The sequence below is a fragment of the Ascidia mentula genome, chromosome 2, assembly GCF_947561715.1.
Source record: "Ascidia mentula chromosome 2, kaAscMent1.1, whole genome shotgun sequence".
In the NCBI taxonomy this organism is placed as follows: Eukaryota; Metazoa; Chordata; class Ascidiacea; order Phlebobranchia; family Ascidiidae; genus Ascidia; species Ascidia mentula.
Genome location: NC_138567.1, coordinates 6,727,527 through 6,749,828, shown reverse-complemented (window position 1 = coordinate 6,749,828; position 22,302 = coordinate 6,727,527). Strand labels below are relative to the sequence as shown.

The 22,302-nt window shown below is 44.3% G+C and overlaps 1 protein-coding gene across 1 annotated transcript; it reads left to right on the top strand.

Moving 5' to 3' along the window:
- Nucleotides 1-371: 371 nt before the first annotated feature.
- Nucleotides 372-4,516, top strand: LOC145888365 (cdc42 homolog). Its single transcript, XM_082979097.1, has 4 exons — nucleotides 372-707; nucleotides 782-840; nucleotides 3,208-3,422; nucleotides 3,609-4,516. The coding sequence occupies exons 1-4, from the start codon at nucleotides 491-493 to the stop codon at nucleotides 3,883-3,885; spliced, it is 768 nt and encodes a 255-aa protein (XP_082835223.1). The 5' UTR covers nucleotides 372-490; the 3' UTR covers nucleotides 3,886-4,516.
- The last annotated feature ends 17,786 nt before the right edge of the window (nucleotides 4,517-22,302 follow it).

The following is a 22,302-nucleotide window of genomic DNA, read 5'->3' as shown; positions in this document are numbered from 1 at the left end:
TTTTAAAACTTCGAACCACGTCCCTCATTGTGACGTGGGGCCGCGCGTAAAAACAAACAAAGCAATCGAACGAAAACGCGAAGCGAAGATTCGCGCTTAGCTCTCGGCGCGTGGAAAAAAGGGCTTGCGTAACTGTTTTCCACAGTACGGAGAGCATTGTTGCCCGCGGCTGGCGATAGAAAAAGGCGACAGTTGTGTTCGTTCATAAGCACTGACAGTCGCCGAAGCAAGGCAGACTTCGAGCTAGGACTGGTGTGAATTGGATGGCTGTTAAATGTGTCAATGAAAGTACAACATTCAGAAGTAGTTTGTGTGTACAGTTTAGTACAACTGTTCAGATACAATACTTATTGTAATACTGAAATTGTGAGTGTTATTTATCAGTTGTTTATGTTTTGCCAGATACCGTTTTTGTGCAATTGATTGAAGTATCTGAAACAGCGCCTGTAAGCGCGTGGATTATCAATATCAGAACATACAGCATTCAAAGATGGCACCAGATGCTCCTTCGAGATACGGACATAACGATTTCCTTCCTACCGACGTTGTGCCTACAGAGGAAAAATGCCAGCAGCAGCCAGCAGAGAAGAGGCTAAAATGCGTTCTGGTGGGCGACGGTGCGGTTGGCAAAACTAGCCTTGTTGTCAGCTACACAACAAACGGATACCCCACCGAATATGTGCCTACGGCATTCGACAACTATTCAGGTGGGTCTTTGCCCCCAATACGGTCAATCATTTGTATGTTGTACCAGTCTTTTAAACATAACATTATGTTACAGTTCGCGTCAACGTCGACAACTCAGCAGTCAGACTTCAGATCTGCGATACTGCAGGCCAGGTAAGCATCCATAGGCCATAGAACTATCTATTGAACGTGATTAGTAGTCGCGGCGAGGTGTCAAAGTTTTGCTGCTGGATTAACCTACCTTCTATAAGGTTTGATAAGGCGGCTAGATCTGGTTATGAATTGTCAGCTGAACGCAAACCTTCAACTCGGGCAACAGCAGGGCGGAGAATAACTTGAGGGTCGTGCTGTTAATACGCGTTGCGCTTCTCCGTTGGCCGGCCATGGGTTGCGGATTTTAAGATAAGCCGATATTGAAAACTTCACCGCGGATTCGTCGCACAGTCGAATCAATAACGGATCATCTTGTGGTTCTGTTGCACTTGATCGATTTGCGCGAATGGAAAATCGCGTCCCAAACGCCCGCTGCGATCTGCTTATTGGGGAAATGCGCCTCCCGCTAAGAGCGTTCGAATTTCCGCGGCTGTAAACTGCGCCGACGGCGAGTTTGGTGTGGAATTTTTTAGCTAGTGTTGCGTTTGTTCTGATGATCCTTGATGAGATGTAAACGCGGTAAAACCGGTTAAAGGAGCACAACAAGGATCCAAAAAACTATGTTTGCCTTTCAACACTGTTTTCCGCCGACATGAGCGCAAAGGGTTCCTGTGGTCGAGAAAAGCGTTTGATCTCCACGAACTAACCGCGCCCCTTCGGCGGCTAATCACTCGCGCAAACACCCTTTGCAGAAGCAGTTAAAACGCGTCTTACCGTCGGACCCAACCTGGTGCAAAATTTGACGCGCAAGGCCTACACAATATATTTACTTGGTAAATAAGAACGGTAGTTGAACACTTCCCGCCTGGATCTGAAAATCAAACAAGCGAAACAATGGGCGAGTCAGATCAATGGAAGGCAAGATGCATTGCCGCCGTGTGTCGAGCCTTTGTCGTCTTAAGCACCCTTCGAAGCCAGGGGACTAGATCAACAAACAGGCATCCAACTAAATTTGTCAACTATATGAGTTCGTCAACACGGTGTGAGGCGAGATCGACTTGAGCCTGTGCTGCTGAGAAAACGTGACAAATTTTGTAAGGCGTTTCTTTGCGCCTTTGTCCTAATATATATATATGTGTGTGCACTTCCCGAAATACGAAGCAATGTTTTCTTTTACGGCGGCCTTCGGTTTCATCACAGGAAGGCGCCCGACTTTGTTTGTGATGTTCTAAATCGATTTCGGCCGAATGGCGATCGTTGGTTTATCTAGGGTCCGTTCGCTTTGACTCGTTTCCTATTGTCCTCCTGTGTGACGGTGTTGTTCCCCTCTCCGCTATTGTTGCGCTCGATAGCATCTCGATCTCTTCAGTACCGCCCTATAATCGAGCATCCCGCGTCGGTCGCCATTGTGGGATTTCGCGAAACTCTCGCTTTTGTGTGAGAGACGCGATTTGACCGGTGGACGGTTCAAAGACGGAGGGTGTTATTACGCCTGCAATAGGGGCTTATTAAACGAGCAAATTGTGGCGGGAATAAAAGACTCCAGCGTTTCAGGATATGCGAGGTTATATGTCAGTTAGAAGCGAGGGGTAGGTTAAAGGAAAGGCGGAAATACGTCAACCGCGACCCATAACACCTGTTGTGAGCGGGGATGAAAGCGAACGGACGGAAGTCGCCGCGGAATAAAAACTGAATTGATTCCGAAGAGACTATGACGACAGTCAGTGTCGGCGCGCTTGAACCACATCAAAGTCCCCAGACCGTCGCCCAAACACACACACTTCACCGCCGTATAAGGCTATCGCTTGAAGGGAAAGACAAGATGGGCCATCGCGTTGTAGATTACCAATAAACAAGCCTTTGCTAAACGGTGTTGCATCTGCCTGCCCTGAGCCTCAGGGTGCACAAACCTGTCAGGCATGGTTCCGCAAGTATCCTAGTTTTTGTACGCCGTGTGCCCGAAATACCTCGAGTAATGCTGGAACCAGTCGTTCAATTTAGAAGCTCGAAATCGGAGCCAGAGGAAATGCGCCCTTTTAACAACACAAAAACCACGCGTTTCGGGGGCCCTGCGCGGTCGGTCAAGCGTTTGTCTCGCAACACAACACTTCGCATTCCGCGAAGGCACACATATACATTTCGACCCGACACAAACAGCCTGCACTCAACTATCCAGTCGCGCGTGCGGCGGCATGTGTTTGACGGTCCGCAGGACCACAGATTGCGTTGTTTTAAACACTTAATGACATGTTGGTCGATGGTTAACGTGCGAAGGTCAGAGGGTTGCGTTCATCGTCAGGACCTCAGCAGATCAGGCCGCCTGCATCTTGCTAACGTGCACCAGCAAGCACTTTGCCAACCGCACTACTCGAAAATATGTTGATGTTGGTCGCTTATCGTTAACCCTGATCTCTTTTGCCTTTTTAGGACGAGTTTGACAACATGCGGCCTCTATGCTACCCGGGTACTGACGTCGTCCTCGTCTGCTTCAGCGTCATTAGGCCCACGTCGCTGGGTAATGTACGCGACAAGTGGTTGCCCGAGATAAGAAAACATCTTCCTAAAGTTCCAGTCGTACTGGTCGGAACCAAGACTGATGCACGTTCCAGTGTTGATGTGCTTGTAGATCTTGCTCGCTACAGGTAATTATCAGCTGACGACTTGTACTTTGTGACTCTGTAAACAAACAAATTTACCAAGCATTGGTTTTGATGTGTTTAACAACTACTTACATGGTCGAAATATGCCGGACAGCTGTCCTTGCAAAGAACACGCTACGAAATATGTGAATTGCATCAGTATCTGATCAAAAATGTTTTTTTCTTTAGTGAACGCCCAGTAAGCGAAGAGGAGGCACAACAATTTGCCGAAGAAGTCGGCGCGGTCAAATACGTCGAGTGCTCGTCGCTTACCCAGAAGCATCTCAAAGATGTTTTCGACACCGCCATCTTGGACGCGTTCGAATATCGCGAGCACCTAGAACGCAAATGCAAGCGATCCTGGAGAAAAAAGAGTCTTGCTAAGCGCGAGCAAACGCAATGGAAAGCGTTGGAGATGAAGAGAAAGTCGGTGGTGTGGTGGAAGAAAGCCTTCTGCTTTGCGTGAATCACAAAACACCTGATTACGTCACAAAGGAGTGACGCGTGATCACGTGGTCGAAGGACATTGGGCCAAAGAGCATTGGTGGCGGGTTGGAAGGAAGAGACTATGAGAGAATTGAGGAAGTTCGTCGAAACGTTCCGTGAGGTTCCACATTCGTTTGCGGGGTACTTTGGCGCAAAACAATCACAACCCGAACACGGGCGTCTCTTGTTATTATTGGTTTGTTGACCAAACGTGAGCTCGAAAATTATATCTATCCGAACTGGTTTCGGACTTTCACTGGCAGCACTGTGCTTTTGCCCCGAAGAATATAATATATTACTTAACGCGCATTCAACTACTATTGATGACCGTTGCCTTGAAGGTCCCACTTATTCTTTAAAATCTGTAACAACGTACTATACCCTCCCTTGGATGGTTATGACGCAGATAATCACCGTGCATAATTATCAGTTTCGTTGAATCAGTGAATATTAGTGAAGGCACGAAACGACCACGGTCTGAGTTGTTTTATTGTTCATGCTGTTGGCAATACTTTTTTTCTTTTCTCTGCGCTGCCTCTGTCCGTATTATTGTTGTTCGCCGTTTATCGCGCGTTTGTTGTTGAACCATGCAATAAAGATGGAGAAAGTAATTTCTGAGTGGACACTAGACGGACGACGGGTCATGAATAATTGCTCAGATCGCAGTGACGTTGCCGCGACGTCCAGGTGGCTCAACCGCAGTTGACCCTGAGCGTCATTAACCAGTGTTGGTTTAAGACCGGGCGCAGTTGGTTGAAACAAGCGACGCAGATGAGACGTCAAGGCATCGTAAACGCGTTTAAAGGGTCGCGAAGCTACGGCAGGAGGCTAATTACCCCGGCTGCGCTGCAGGCTGCGTCGTTCGTCAGGCTTTAATGCCACTCCGGGGCGGAGCAGCTTTCTGGGAGGTCCGCGGCGATCTGACACAATGGAACGATATCACGCCAGGCCAACGGCTCGCCATTGTAACAGTGGCCTCGTAAAATAGACGCGATAACAGGCTTATGACGAGTCGTAAATGTGGCAAAGAAAGCAGAGCAATTACGCAAAATAGTCTGTAGCTGCTGCGGGTTTGCTTTGTGATTCGTAGTTACACCTCCTTTTATACTGTAACCGGATTGTAATTACTGCTAGACTGTAAATACACCCACGATTATTGGCCATTCCGCAATAAAACTATATTACTTTGACTCAAAACTATACGGAAACATTTACGCGTTTTGTGATAATAAAACAATTACCTATAGGTAAACAATTTCGAAAACCACGCATTGCACTAGACGTCAAAATCGATAAAACATTTATTGTTAGTGTGTAATGATTATATGTAACGTTAGATTTGGAGAATCACAGTATTGGCAAAGGGGTGGTGCTTTGCAAAGCCGAATTTCCTGTTTGTGTTGGCGCAGCTTGTTGAACCTTTTCGCTGAAGAGTCAACGGAAGTTAGTGGTTGGCCAATCCTTGCAACAACATGGCTTTTCTCAAAACTTTGCATCGCCTACCGATGTGACACCACTTGTGTTGTCAAGCACCCGCGACAACGCTTCACCCTTACAACTGGCGTAAACAGCTTCACCGATAAACATATTTACCACTTACGGCATTTGTCATTCCCAATACACACGAACTGTCGTCAGTCGGTGAACACTATGTATCGAAATTGTATTGACTGATCGTCGATTGACGAACAACGTTGCAGGGGATTCCGCCAACACTACACTGGTCAAAAGGATGGTTCCTTTTCAAGTCGGCTTTTCTCTATGTATTTTCACATCGTATCGAATTGCGTTTGGCGGGTCTAGACTGCCTTGTATCGTGGTAACGCGACAAAGGTTCGACGCCCAGGTCGTTTAATGGTGACGCATTGACCAACCTTCTCCCATCGTCAGATGTGGGTCGCGTTGATGGCTCGCTGTGTCCATTAGGATTCCAATTTTCTTTCACCTTATAACTGTGTTTAGGCACCTTGTTAAAGCCTCTTTTCAGACTTCCCGTGGTATTCAACGGAAAATAGACTACAGTCAGTATTGTATTAGTGGGAAACATTCACTTTCAAACTCACTTGTGATCACCACGAACCACGAATAAACCTCAGTAGTTTTCCAAGAATAACACACACGAGGTTCCCCAAATTTGTTATTATCGAGGCGTTGGAACGACCACAGTGTTTTTATTCCTTGTATCGCACAGAATTTACCCCACAGAAGCAAATGACCCGTGATGATCAGTGAGCTGTAGACAATGCACACTGTTTCGACCTATAAGGTCTCATTAATGCAGTTGGTGGCATTTTTGGAAATAACCTGCATTTACCCACCCTGTTTCGCATGATTCGAGGCTATTTTGGAAAGAACTATTTCTGTTTGGATATCTGTTCAAAACACGTTGACTGCCCCATTTCCCCGTTCCCAATTGTGGTAAAAATCATCGCTGCGGCGAGGCTACAAAAGGAAACCTGATTGACGAACCAGAAAACAGACCAATGCTGTTGTCTGATCTGACCTTACACATTTACACATAAAATGGCAGGACCCCAGACACACAAAATAGCCCTTATTTACACAAAGCAATGGCGCGCTAGTCACAGTCACGTGATATGAAACAACACCACAGGGAAACCATACATGGAGTGACAAACCGACGTCTTGATTTCACTTATCTGACCAGTCACATACGCAATGTTAACAGTGTCAACGACCTGGGACGCTCGTCCTCCCAGGACGTTGGGTAGTAACCTCAGGCCGAGGAGAAATTGAGTCCAAAACCCTTTCCCCTTTGTTCGGTGGATGGACAAGTCATAGATCAGCGCGTCACGTCCGATATTGGCTGTCAATCGAGGGATCGGCAAAAGAAATTTGATTCGTTTTATTGCGCGTGGGAACAGGGTCAACTGAAGCGAGAGGCGACTAAGGTACACAAGCACGCGGTATAAACAGCTATTGTGCAGTTTAACTGTAATGGCGGATGGTAAACACTACAGTTTTCACAACAACAGTAAAGCGTTTAATGGAAATTTATTGGTGCTTGTTTCCTCGTGCTGTCTATGTACACTGTAATAACGATGACATGTGCCCAGTCGCACGTAATAAACTTTTCGGCCCTTTCAAATGCGAGTACTTGAAAAACACACTCGTTGATTTCAATCTTTTTTTGAGAGAGAAAAAGAGTTATTCCTTATTTGTTATGACAAGACGACGCCGCAATCACAAATGAACAACAATTGATGTTGAACCACCATCTACGTTGTGGCATCTAAGACAGGAAAATTCACTTCGCGAGTTACATGAAAATGTGATAAGCTCCAAATTTATTGACGTTGCCCGCTAGAGTAACGCGTTTATAATTGGCGCGATAAGATGGCTGCGATTCCGTTGCGCGTCAGCGGTCGACCGAATCACACAAGCTATCTCTTCCGCTCGCAAGCCGAGATTTGCGATTTACAAGCGTTGTAGACACCCCCCTAGCGCGTGTAGCCGTTAGGAAATAAAAACATGCGACCCGTGGCCCTTGCGGAGGTCGCCTGCAAACCCACAACAGACAAACCCCGGAGGCTGGGCGGAGATCAAAACACAAATGTCAGTGCAACGCCTTGCGATAAGTGACCAATCGTGGTGGCTGCGAAACAACCAGTAGAAAGTGACATGACGTCAGTCCATTTGATCACGCGATCTTTTTCGGAGGGCACTGGTAAGTGGTAACTGTTGCAATCGGCGACAACCGACTAAAAGCGATCTCGGCCTAGAGGTGGAATGTCATTCACACAAAGACTTCAGTCTCATGAAATCACCGAATTCCAAATTAGGGTCGCGCCCGGCTGAGTACAAACGAGGACGTTGGTTTCGTTTTCGGATCGGGAATGCTTCCTAAATGACGTCTTTTCAATGCCAGTTTGCATATCTAAAGAAAATTTCAAGCAAGATTTCTATACAGTCCAACAATATACAAGTACGATTTAAGTACCGACGATAGGTCATGGACGAAGGACTGCCGAACAACCTTCCGCCAAAAAAGAAACAGCAACAGCACCATAACAAATTGTGACTTTTATATATAACATTTATCTTTCATTGTAACACTGGTGCATGTGACAGGTCATGTAGTCTACGCCGTACGAGCTCGACTGTTATGTCACTACGTCACATGGGGATCAAGTTTCGCCGATGACTCCATGCACCGAAGACAGTGGCGACGTTTCGGTTGTAATTTTGTCCCACTCACCAACTTATTTTGGTAGAGCCGCATGGATGGACGACTATGACGATATTTGTATTGATCATACGCACGTTACGTCATAATAGTTGACAGGGAAGGCTGCTATTAAAGGTTATTTTGTTGCTTTGAAGTCCTAATGGACGAAAAACAATATGATGGACTGCTAAAATTGCTGTAAGTATATTTAGCTTTCTTATGCCTGTAGCCTTTGTTAAAAAATAGTTTTGAAAACAGACAGAACCGAAACCGACGCAAACCGCGTGACGTTTTTAAGCGACACACTGCAGCAGGAACAACCTTCTATTGTCATGTTGTCCTCACAGATCGGTCAGAAAAAAAATGCCCGAAATCGGTCATTCATGAGGATGAAATTTGGATCTGTAATATAGGAAGTCGATAACATCGCCTACGCAGGCGTTTAACAAACTTAACGCAAGTACAAAATAATAATAACCCTGCGCCGAAAGGTACCGAACATGTAATTGTCGGTGTACCTGTTAGCAAGGGCACGCGCATCCAATTTACCATAGAGTTAATCGCCGAAATTGGTCGCAATTGCCATCCCCTGCTTCGACCTTACGACGTCATGAAGGCTGATAGGACTCTGCCTTTTTGGTTTCAAAGTCATGTGGGTTTGGCTTTGTCGGTACTGATAACTTAGGGGATGCTTGCGGGGGCGGTTACGTCAACAGAACTGATACCCGAGTTTTCTGTAGGCGATGACTGGGTCAGCGGTTACTTCTGTTTTTGGTTGTTCAATTACTACCGCTTGTTTGGACTGAGTAACCGTTGGTGATGACGTCAAAATGTTACAATATTCATTACCGTAGGCGTACGATCAACAGCTGCAAATATCGCGACCGTTATGAGTTCAATCATTGACCTTCAGAAAATGGTCCCATTCGGATATATTTGCCTCTTGCCCGACAAATAAACAAAGTCTCAAAACCTCGGGCACTAATTTGACAAATCAAAATTAGGGGGGCGGAGGGTAATTATGGCTTTTTTTATAAAAGCAAAGCATTTGGAATTGGGAAATTTAAAACGTTATATAAAAATATAACTACTTAAAGAGTCACAGACTGCCACAGCCGCCCACTGTTTCCCAATTTACGGTACATATAATTCATATATTGGATAGTCAGAAAATCGTTGACTAAATTGGTGCAGTCGCCGAGGGACCACGCAACATCAAACACAAAATGCGCATCCTAAAAGAGAACCGCCTACATTAGATTGACAGATGTATGTAAAGAAACTTGAAGAGCCCAAACCTAATTTTGGACCTTCGACAGGTCGTTCACTATCAAGTTACGATGAGACAACCTTGAGGAGAAATGACATTACGTGAGCCACAAAGGGGCGTTTTTTCCATTTCAAGAGGTAAAAACCCTTTGTGAATAAAACATTTTTTGATAATAGAATGTAGCTATTGTTCAAGAACAAGACCAGCTTTGGGTAAAATTCCAAACTATTCAAAACATTTTTCAAGCGTGTAAAAATGACTTTAGGGGACCCTCATCAAGGACAAGACATAAATAAAAAAGACAAAGCTAGAATGGTGTTCATCATAATGCTGGTAAACGTTTCGAACTCATACAGGGTTCATCGTCAGTACTCAAATCGGGAAGGGAAACTTCTGTCATTTGTTTCCCTCTCCACCTTGACGCTTTTTGTAAGCTGCTCATTTGAGTACTGGTGATGAACCCTGTATGAGTTCGAAACATTTACCAGCATTATGATGAACAGCATTCTAGCTTTGGCTTTTTTATTTAGACTACTTAACTCCAGATACTTTGCACCCAAGGACAATTTTCACGAAATTTTCCATACTAATGAGCATATCAGTATTTCCCATTTCATTTCATATCACATATATCCTCCGTAGTACGAGCAACCAAGGTTTCGTCATTGTCGCCCGACCGCCCTATTTCCCATTACAGAATTTCTGCAGCTTTTCAAGCCACCACTTACAGTTGTCACCATGCTTTCTATCTTATCTCGAACAAACGAGTTTTGTATTGGATGACTTCATGACGCGATCGTTTGCACACAGTGGATACGACACTCACGATGATGCACAACAGTGTTCAGCTATCTGAGTTGCTTTGCCCCAATTAACCTGCTTCTATGTTCCACAATAAAAACACACCGCCTCTGATGTTGTCGGTGTTATTTAAATTCGCTGCAGATGAAATTTCGTGCAAACATGCCACGTTGTATTGTAGAGATCTTTTCGCGTTTCTGGTCGTATAAGCAGCAGCAATTTGTTGGTTACAGTTTGGCGTGTTCGGAGGCTGCGATTTTGAATCTTTAGCCTAAAGAAAGTATTATGATGCGCAATTTTAGCAGTCCATCATATTGTCTGTTTTGTCAAAGCCTCACGATGGAAGTCCTTCCGTCTGTGTGGGCCTGAAAAGAATTGTTTGAGGCGCGGCTTCCAGGTATTAACGATCTGATCACGTTTTAGTAAGACCCTTGTATAAAAACAAGCAATCACCTCAGGTCAACCGGTTTGTATCGAATGCTCGCTCGAGCGGTCAAGCAAAACAAGCCCCCTCTTTGTCCATAACGTCAACAAAAGCAATACGGCAGGAAATCCATTCACGGTAGGTGGACACCAAGGTAGAGGAATGACGGGCATTGGCATTGTACGCTTTGACCCACCACCTGGGATTTAGCGCCGGTCCATTGGTCCCGCCCGTAACTGATGGTTGGGCGTGAATAATGCAACCGGCAATTTTGTTGTTGGATCTTTTGTGTAGGAAGAAAGCAAGACGTCAAAAGCAACGTCCAATGACAGGTTACGTTTTTTGTTTAGTTTAACCGTATGATGGCGACTGTATCTTTACGGGACGCAATGATTTGGGAATGTGGAAATTGTAATAAAGAGACTTCATTGAGAAAAAAAAGCGTAGAAACGGAAACGACGAACCTACATTTAGAAAAAAACTCCACAGATAAAAGGCTATGCACGAAGCACTGCGAATGCAAACTCCTCCATGCCAATACAAGCAGTTTGAAACCCATTACTCTCATCTTGTTGTTTTCACGTGAACACCACACAAAAACGCACGTAACCAAACTAAAACAATAAGTCACAGAATCAAAGATCAAAGTGGTGCGAAATCTACCAGGATCGTGAGAATTGGGTAAATTGACGGTAATTTAACAGGTGGTGGCGTTGGATGGCAGTTGGTTGCGCCACTAAACAAACATCGCCAACGCACAATTTTCTTCACTTGTGTGAGTCGAGTAAATCTTCGCAATCGAAATTGCCCCGCATGGAAAATGGAAAGACGATCTTGAACGTCACGCTCGAGTAGGTTTGTGGTCACGCTCCGTGATTACATATGATTTACAGACGTGGAAATTGCGATAAGAAAAGTGAATGATAATGCCGATACATAAGTGGAAAGAGCGTTATAAGGATGACGGTTGCGCCACACAATGGATAATACTTCAATTCCTTTGGTCGTAGATAACTGAAACAATGGAAAACACACAGGACAACGGAAAAGTTCGGCGCATCGTCAGCATATAAAGTTTGTATAAAGTGAGTGCACTCGAGAACCCCGCTTGTTTATTTATCCCCTTGCCGGCCTTTAATAAATTACCATTCACTGCCTGGGAGGTTGCTTTATCATTGTTGTGATAAGCCGACGCTTTGTCTCAGCGGTATACATTGTATATGCGCGCACCGGAGGCCCGCTAAAATGTTTCCACTTGACTCATTTTTCGATCAGACGCAAAGTCTTTATTTGTGCGACTCCCGTGTTTTAATTTCAGTTTCAAGTGGCGATACAGGTCTTAAGTTGACATCGATTGGCGATCAATAAACGTTTTCTTGCAATCAGTCACCTGCGCGTGAGGGAAAGCACGGGTTTTGTGAACATTGTCCTCAATTTAATTTGAAACTTTTCCACGAGCTTGTTGTGATGTCAGATGAGTCCACAGCGCAATAAGGTATGGTTGTTCTACTACACATTTGCTTCATGTAAAACCATACATTAGCAATAAACGTATAGCAAATGCTGCAGTACCGACAAAGGCCATTTTCCGCGCAAGAGCGCAGACACAATGAAACGGTAGGGCAGGCTGTTGGACGACCTCTGCAGTGACCTTGTGAATGAAGGGAAGCCACGTGTTGTCCTCATCTCACTTCCTTTAAATCACGCAAAGCCTCGCCTTCCTCACAGGAGAGGCACGGGGTAAAGATGCCACATGTCACAGATCTGGCCGCAAAAAATCGCGTGTCCGACGTTGGGTTAAGTGGGCAAGGAAGGGCTGGTTCCGTAATGCAAAGGCATGCAAACTGACAGTAGCCAATTTACGCCACTGCGGGTCCCAATTACACAGTATTTAACTCCCGTATGGTCTGTGCGAGTTTCTTGGGTGTGTGCGACTGTATACAACACTTAGGCCACGGCTAAATTTGTCCAGACGTTTGATTAGTGGCCGAAATGTGCTAATTGGCGGCGACGTTGTGATCCCAGCGTGTGACCCGACGTAGAAGAAGGCTGACAATTCCGGTTGCTGTGTTGTCCAAATGCGATGAGTTGTTTTCCTTTAGTTAAAGTGATTAAAGGGCCACGGATCGTGACCGATTTTGCTTCAGTTGACAACGCATTACCCCTTCACAGGGAGTGCGGTCATGAGTCTCTCAAGGGCCGTGAGGTTACCAGCAATCACTTCGATAACATGACCTTGGAACTGGCAATTTGCCACTCCATGGCGAACTCTTCAATCAATCACTTCAGGTTGTTGCGGAGAAAAAGGATAAGAAGCAACACTGGTCTTTAGTGGAAGTGGAGGAGCGCTGCATCATCGGACAGGATGTGGTCGGCCTGATGTCGCTTGCTCAGCAATTACAAGTCTTCGCCTGGTTATTAATTGAAGGAAATGACTGGATTTTAAGTGCGTGGAAAAGACGCGGTTCGTGATGCGGCCCAGCCGATGGCTGTACGCGCAATAGTTGCTCTTTTTAAGCGCGATTTTATTTAATCTATGTGAAATTGGCCATGGTTTGAACACCACACCCTTGGAAGGTGAAAAATGTGATACACGTTCCCACAAGCGCACTCACATCAACTTAAAGTCAAATTGGATACAATACATGGTTGACAAAAACAAAGGCCGCGCATTGTAGAAAACCCATATATAATCTTCATGTTTCTTACAATGAGCATAAAAATTATTTTTGTGCGAAAACCGCGATTCCGACGTCACATATGGTTTGTTACCGATTGCTGTTGCCTATTTCGGGCAGTGATGCGACCGGCGTGCGTATGAAGGCGCGGCTTAATCTACCAGTTTGTGTGTTCCACCGAGCGTAAAGCGTTACTGCCTGTTTTTGGTGTCAACAGGACAACAAATCCGCGTAGCTTGCACATCTTGTGTGGTCCGTGATATATAAGTCTACCCGTTTGGTAAAAGTTGCCGCCATGAGGTCGGCAATTTACTGCCCTCGTTGACCTTGTAGCAGTGGAAGGATATTTATTTCTTAGAATATTGAAATACGTTGCATTTTAATTTTGCATTTGGTCTACTGAATTTATTATTCGACTTGACCAACTTTTACCACCAATACAATTTATTTTATAATAGACTTTGTTAACGGTAATAGCTTTTCATTTATCCCTTCTTTGACACGAAATTAAATTGAACTTTATTGGCCTAGAAGTTTCTTCTCCGAATGCTCTTTGATGCTGAGAGATTTGGAAAGACAGGGAGTAACCCGAAAATACAAATATGGAACTCTTGCATGAATGGAAGCCATTTTTCTACATAAAAAATAAGCAATCTTCTCGAAATTAGCTCCAGAGGTAATATATATAAACCTAGATATATTTTCCCAAAAACATCCACTTCAAAGGTTTATCACGTGGAGTAAAATTGGTGTTGTGATTTATTGACGTTCCGTTATAACTACGTTTTTGTATAAACAAGCTCGTTGGCTATTTTAAGTTCCTTTCTCCGAGCCTTGTCCTTTGTCCTCACTCGCGACAATGGCTTTGAACCAGCCCCAGACGTTACCATTTTTAGGCCCATCGTCAACTTTCAAGGCATCAAAAGTACCTTGTGTTTTTTTGCTGGGGTAATTGAGGAGGTGCGACGGCGGCAAAGATCACAAATGTGAAAAATATGGGCGCCCAATTAGGCTGCGCGCGTTCTCCATGTACCTACTCACTCTCTAGCACCAATTAAAGCATTTTAGGCTGTGAGCAGCGAAAAAACACCGACCGACGGTGAAGCAAACAGTTTCGCAAGATTTAATTTTGTTTTTCCTTTTATTTAGAAAGCAAAAAAATCTATTCTGACAAAACATAGGCGGAGAACTTAACTTTGGTCACGATATATGATTAATATGACTGGCCATTTGCCGCCCAACTTTCTTTTTACTGTTCGTTGTTTAAAACCACGCAAAAAAGGCATTTGATGGATGTTCATTGCAGTTCATGGGGCTCTTTGCCGCTTCGTCGTACACCATAAAGTCTATAAACATCGTAAAGACAAATGAGTAAATGCAGTTTCTCCCATGGTCGGCACTTAACTTAATAGCGAACAGCGTCGCTGATTTGTTACCAAAGTCACCGTGAGATAATTGTTGTTATTACAAGACATTCACTTGCGGTGACGTCGGTCGGTTATTGTGTTTTGGTTCAATTTCGGTTGTACAAAGTTGTGTGGGGAAAAAACAAACAAGGCCGATGAACTGGTTTTCGACGCACACAACCAGACAGATCGTCTGATGTTTTAGTTCAAAGCGGTTGAAGGACTTTCCCAACCGGACAATTACATCCAGATGGGTCCTCATCTAACGATTGCGCGCCGCGGGAAACATTTTGGTTCGCAGAATTACGAGCCAGCCCACGTTACACAAACGCTATTTTAAGACTGTACCAACTATTGTGGTTGTTTTTCGGACGACATATGGGCAATCCCAGTCCTGACTCCTGCCTAAGCCTCCATAATCCGCCATGGCAGGGAGCTATTTGCAATCTTCCGTATATAGGGTTAAACGGGTACTGATGGATCAGAAGGGCTTATCATATATGTCCGGGATTGACTTCTTCGCTACAATTCGATCCCGTGCAGTCACGGGAATATGAAATTGTACTGTAAACAAACAGTGTAATATTGTGCATTGGTACAGATAGATTTGCTTCGAGAAAAAGAAGAAAAAAAAATACAAAATTGGTTGAAATAACATGCTACTGCATTGATATCGTATAGTTTGCGACTACAACATTTTGGGAAAATGGTAGTTCTTCCGTGCATGCACAAGTAGTGCATAGAATTATATAAAAGAAGAAAAAATTGGAAGCAAATGATGTGGAACATAGATCGATTGCAGCAGCTGTGTTTGTGCGCATAAGTAGTGCATAATTTACGACATCCGATGAGCGTCAGCTGCACGCGGTGCTGAGGCGTTCTACCTGAACCCGTTTAAACTCGGGGATGTTGACACACCACAACGATTGGTGCTGATCAAGTCGTACGGTTGGCCTAACTTTTATCGAGCATTAAGCATTAAACCTTTAAAACAAATGTGAAACAAGTCATTCGCATGTGGCAACATGTTCTGAAGTGTGTAAATGTTATCGGTTGCGCTATATATTTGTGGGGGAGGCGCAACACAAGTTGATAATACAGAAACTTCTTGAGCCTCCGGAAAACTTCTTGTGCCGCCCGGAGACGTTTTTAGATCCAGGTATATAAAGAAAACGCTGGGGAGGCGGTGAATCTTGCACCACGAAGACGCCGCTGGATTGCCATGTGGGTGGGTCCGCGGTGGCGTGTATCTTTTGTCCATGGCACAAAGGCTAGCTGGCCTCACCGGCCGAAACACGTGCCTCACTCAGCGTAGGCCTTGTCTTTTTTCATCCAACAGAGCAAGAGCAAAATCTCCTGTTATAGGTATGATTTCTATGTTGGCGACCTGCCGCAACGTGGTGTGGATTTCTATGCGGCCATTGTGTGCGGTTTTCGGAATGCTTGGATTATGGCGAAACAAGGGGTGATTATGTAACGCGGCACGCGCGCGCAACATTGTGTTCTATTGTTTCTTCGGCGTCGATGGAGTTGTGGCAACTGCACAGGATTTGTCATACGTCTGTTCGTGAAGGGTGGTCAAGACATATCGGTGACTGGATGCCAGGCACTACCACGGTTTGTTTTTCTATGCTTGGCAACAGACGATTGGAGCGATGCTGAATAAGGCACGCTCTGTCATTTCCACGTGAGCATGTTTGGCAACATGTGTTTACCTGACAACTATTTTCTGCTGTTAAATACAATTTTTAATTCGACCCTTGGGTATGCGGTTTCTCCATGTGGACTAAAACCCAAAGTTGTAAGACATGCCAAACAACTCGAGTTAGTGTTAAAGAACCAACGACAGCTACACAAAGGTACTTTCAACTTTGGGCAAATGTGAGCCCAATAACATATTTTTTATAAAATCCTGACAAATTGCCACTGGATATCACCACTTTTCTGTAAGCGTATTTGCTGAAGCGAAAATATCTTTGGATGAAAAACCCTTGGATGGAATGGATTAGCAAAACAAACCAGGGGTTCTCTGGTGGTTAACTTTGGAAACACCTTATGTATTTCTCCAGGGCCAGCGAAGGATGAGATCCAGGAAGCAAGGGTGAAAGTGGGGGCAGAAATAATTAAACTATACACACGCATAAGGGATGAAATTGATCTCCGTAAAAAAGATGTTTATGCACTTCATGTCAAGTAATACGAGCACATAATGTTTGTCATGTGACCTATGCCAAAATTCTTCAAAAAAATAAACTTCGAAAGATTTTTCCAATTATTACAACCAGTAATGTGTTGAGGCCTTATGTACAAGCACGACGACCACACCACTCTAATCAGTTCCAACCATTTTATTTAAAACTGGTTAATTTTCACGTCAACATTACAGCGCATTTTGGCCACACCCCCTTCCCTCAGTGTCGTGGAAAGCAACAACAATGACGTAACAATAAACTGGCGGGTCGCGACCCCTCGTCATCAGTCGCGCGTGAATAATTGATCCCCCGCTGACATCACTAGCTTGGACTTGCTCTCGTCGGTAGCAGCACACAGAGGCCGATTGTTACGTAAACAAGGCGGCACAATGGAGGTGACGGAGCTCTCGAACGCTCTCATTGTTGTTCTTGGGGTTGGCACTTGCTTCTTGTTTTGGGTGCTTTCTTGTGTGAAAATTCCTAACTTTGTGACAAACAATTCGAAAAATGTTGCCATTAAAAACAATACCACGAGGCTGCGGTAGCTGGAAAATGACTATTTTATTTAGAGCTGACACGTCATTTGCTAAATAAATTATTAACAGAGAATTCTAAAATTTGTTAAACAATATCGCATAGGTAACAAATCAAAAGCTGTTTTCTTACAGTAATCAATTTTGATTATCACCTATATAGTTTGTTCAAACACGACTTAAGGGCGTCGATTTTTTATCGTGTGTCAAACATCTTGAGAAAAATAGTCGTGCGTGTCGAATAGTAAAAATGTCGTATCTGGAAACTATAACGCATGAGAACGACCAGGGTTATTTCGATTACAGGATTCTTGTACTTGCATAAGTTCAGAATACACGATGAAATAACGACAAAACAATTAAAAACCTTGCATTTTGTAGGCAACTATGTCTCTTTTAGTTCCAATTTGAACGAAAATGCCACATGTTTGGTAACAATGCCACGTGTTTGGTAACAATGCTCCATGTTTGGAAACAATGGTTAGTTTTAAGCATAATGTGTTCATTGGCTGACCGTGCTGGCAGGTTTTTGTATGGATTTTGTCCAAAAATTTATTGCGGTTGCGTTTATTTAGACACCTAAACAGACAAACTTATTTTGGGCGGGGATTCCCAACGATGATGCCATTAAGTTTTCAACACTACGTAACCGTTCAGTCAAATGCTGTTGTTTGATAGTGACTCGAAATACAAATTTCTCCCCAAATAATTGTTTGCGGTTTGAAATTAAACGACTTATACTGGCACCAACGTCTTCGAACCACTTTTGCCACCAGCATCTACGGCAAAAAATTGACAACTACTTGTTAATCGGAAAATCGTTGGCGTTCAATCTCCGAAAAAAGAAAACTATAAGATCGATGTGAATGTTGCAAGATTGGCGTGACCGATAACCTGTTATATAAAAGCATAACCTAATATAGATTGTAACACGATGCGTGTTCGCACCGCAGCAGGCTCATTTAATTAGCTTTCTATTGCGCATCAGCGGAATACTGGCGCTTTACCCTTCCGCAAAGAGGTAAGATTGGAGAGCAAGAGCACAACAGGAAGTGGCGAGGGGCGAACCGGAAAAAAGCAACTCTTCAATGGCGCGGGGAAGTTTACAGTAGCAACGCGTTCGAGTGTGTTGTGGCCGTCACACCGACGGGACCCGAGACCCTGTGACGTCAGAGACGTGTGCCGCCAATAGTCGTCCTACGTCAGTCACAACTTAAAAGAGACAATTGACGGGTTTGTGAGCAAACAAGACCCAACCATGCGTGACGGAGTAAGAAATTTACAGTGCCATGCGAGAAGTCACAGCTATTGCAATTCAAATGTCGTCCAAAAAGTTATTCTTAGTTGGTGGATTTCGGAAGTCCTTCCCCATAAAAGTGCATTGGCCGCGATGATTTTCACCTATGTATTATTTATGGAAACGTTTATTTCCAGGCTTTCTTACAAGACACGTTTATTACCAACAGATTCAACAGCCGCACAATACAGCACATACTTCAAATAACACAACAGCTAACAACAAATCGCTTGCATTGCCACAAATAATAATTTTGTGTATATTGGTGGTTGTATTGTTTCTGTAGAAAACAGTTAATTGGTTGTTGTTTGAAAAAGAAATATTGCGTTGTTTTTTGACACAAAATCCCTTGCCCAACGTTTGAAGACAATTCTTTGACACAAAAGAGATCTGCGTTTTGTTTTGCTTAAACATGTCAACCCCGTCACGTAATAACCGGAAGAGCGTGACGTTGCACCACCGGCAACCAATCAGCGCCTTCAGAGGAACGAGCGGGGGCGAAAACGGAAAAACAACATTCCGACCGTCATCTGACCGGGATAAGAAGGAGCAACGGACAATGAAGGTTCCCCTTACCGTTCGGGGTCGCCGGATTTGATCCGCCCTCCTAATTGATCCACTCGTGCGTTAAGCGTGGCGACGGATCGGCAAAACAAGGTATTGTGGAGCGGATATTTACGCTAACGGGTTGTATCCAGTCAGGTCAGGTGTATTGGTGTGCTTTTCTTTCTGTTCGGGCTATTTTGGGTGTTGAAAAGCAGGCTTGATCGATTGACAAGCAGTGGAGGGTAGGTAGGAATGATCGTACAATCGACAGGGGTTGCCCTTTCTCTTTGGAGCTAAGTGCCGGATACAATCATATACATTAAAACGAACACAATATCCTCATACAATATCTGCTTCAGCAAGAAATAAAACCGCACAATATGTTCGAAGTATCGGAAATTGATGTGAAAGTGAGTGTTTTTCATTTGTCCGAAACATCATGCTGAATTTTTTTTTAAATCGCAACACCATGAAATTTTCTTCAAATAAATCGACGTCAAATAGAGAAACTTTTTAAGAACCAATTATTTACAACATTACTTTGATTTTCATCTTCAGTGTTTTGACGTAAGTTATTAAAAAGTACTGGTCTGCTTTCTTCCAATAAATTGACATCACATTGTTCGCAAACAACTTTACAAAACAACACCTACATTTGGGTTTCGAAAGAATTTTGCAACCGATTCTAGAACTAGCTGAATTCAGCTGACTTCAATTTTTAACGGAAATTAAGCATGTCGCCGTGCCTTGCGGTGCAAAAAAACGAAATTTCGGCTAAAAACAGCTCGCGACGACACTCGAAGCTTCACGGGCGACGAAAAATAGCATCTCGAATTCGAAGGGCATCAGGTGCTTGATGCTTAACGGAATCGTCCATGGGCACAGCTTCAAGCCTCTAGGGTCTGTGGTAGTCACATTGAGGCGGATGCGATTGATATTCAGTTACACGCTGAAGGAAATCGAAGCCACGTGGCAAGTGCCCACTTGTCACTCTGCCCTGCAGTGGCATGTGTCAAGCTGTCCCGCCAAGCGCCCCCAAGTTTACCATGGTAACTCGAGAAGGGCGAGGAATTAAATTAAACGCACGGTGAGTGTTTTGTGGATGCGCGGAATGTGAGTTCGGCGAGTGGCTTTGCGCTGGCCTGCTGGGTGCAACTCATTTGACATATTTTGGTTGGAGGCAACAATCCCACGGTACAGAAATGTATTCCAGATTTTCGGATTTCGCCACTTCTCAACGATGGGAGTTTCATTTGCCCAGACAAAACCTATTTGATTCCTCCATTAGAGGGCAGCATATCACAGTCAACCGGTTGTAAAAACAGAATATCCAAGTCCCGGTGTGGAAAAAAAAATGCCGAATTTAGAGGGGTGATTGACAGCATTGGTCAAGCGCCCAACCCATATACCAAGAAGAAAACCTGATCGGGATTCGTGGCCAGGATATCCTGGGTTCAAATCCTGGTGTGGTCAAAAAAAGACTGCCCAATTTAGGCGACTGTTGTCTCAAATCTTTAGAAAACAAACTACCCGTACGTGATTGGATTTGCGGTCATGTAAAAATGTTCTTTATCGTCGGGTGGGGCAGGGACCACACCATGGCGCAAAAAAAACTTTGCGATCAATTCCAATAATAAAGCGTTCCAATCACTGAACATCACGTCAACATCGTCAAGACAAAAATGTGGATATCGGTGACGACCCATGGTGTCTCCTTGGTTTGCTTCCGTTCGCCATTGTTCCCATATAGTGTTCCCAGAGCACTAACTGTTAGCCTTTCAGGCGCGAGAGCCCGAAGCCGAGGCCGCCCGAGTCCTGACTATAGAAAGGCACAGGGGCGTGAAATTGGGTGGAAGGATGAATAAGGGTGAATAGAAAGGTGTCGACGACTTTAGGGGCGCCGAATACATGGCAAAAGGGCGGTTGCGCCAACGAGAAAGTGTAATGAGCTCACTTCAAAGGACGAAGTTATTCCAGGCCTGGTGAACAGCAATTGATTACACTGGCTCTATTGTGCATCTGGCTTTCTTTCGCGCCACGTTTATAACGTTGCTATGGCGATGTTTAATTATATCGTGAAACCGAGGGCTGAGTCTTTGTCCTAAATGTGAAAGATTTAATTAATATGAATGTCATAGAGAATGTGGTGAATTGTTTTTCCCCGAGTACGGTTTCCTGCCAATATTCTCATGGTGATGAGGCCTTAGTCAAAATACAGGTCATGGTCTTTCACTGATTTAAAAAAACGCTTCGGCGTTTTTGCTGTAACTTCTTACAGTAAATCTCATGTCAGAAAGAAACAAGGTTACAAAAAACCATAACCGAAATGCAGTGTCCATATATGGTGGAAACAGCATAATTTGGCAACAAAGAGTCATAATTTATTATTTCAATGACAACCGAACAGGTAAGCAAAAGAAAGCACACCATGCAAAAACGACAAACTGCACACTGTTTTTCATTCCGCTGCGGTAACTAATCTTGACTGGAAGGGAAACACAAGGTAGTTCACGGGGTTGTGAGACATATAGAGGCCTTGGGTTTATATATAGACCTCGGGGAAGTGCCCCTAATTACGAGTTGCGGGTGACGGAAGGCGCTCCCCGGCAAAGATCGCTTTCATCTCTACCCTAATACTTCCGGGGCTCGGAGCAGTTCAGTTGCATAAAGGGAGCGAAAATCATTAGTAAGGGCAATTTTTCAATCTTTTCGCTGGGATGGGGGAAATACTTTCACCGCGGAATGATGTTGAATAGGGACCCTCCCCTTATCTGTTTCCACAGCACTCTTTGACTGCAAGCGAAGCGGCGTTGCCTCGAATCTCGGCGCTTTATGATCCGATCGTGCGTCCATCGTCACTTCCATTACCTGCCAGCGATTAACCAGGAATTACTCGAATTAGAAACCCACGGAAACCAACGGCTTTGATTCTGCTTACATCTGTGAAGCAGATGGTCTTTTTTAGGAAATTTTGAAAAAAGATGTGTGTTTGAAATGCGCTTTTTCCAGACACACTTTAAGTTTTTTTGAAAACGTTGTTTAACTATTTTGGGCGTGCGAA

Excerpts from the sequence above, each read along its gene's own strand:
- LOC145888365 (XM_082979097.1), top strand. The coding sequence starts at position 491 with ATGGCACCAGATGCTCCTTCGAGATACGGACATAACGATTTCCTTCCT. Across the intron at positions 841-3,207 it reads TCTGCGATACTGCAGGCCAG|GACGAGTTTGACAACATGCG; the intron begins GTAAGCATCCAT and ends TTGCCTTTTTAG. Across the intron at positions 3,423-3,608 it reads GTAGATCTTGCTCGCTACAG|TGAACGCCCAGTAAGCGAAG; the intron begins GTAATTATCAGC and ends TTTTTTCTTTAG.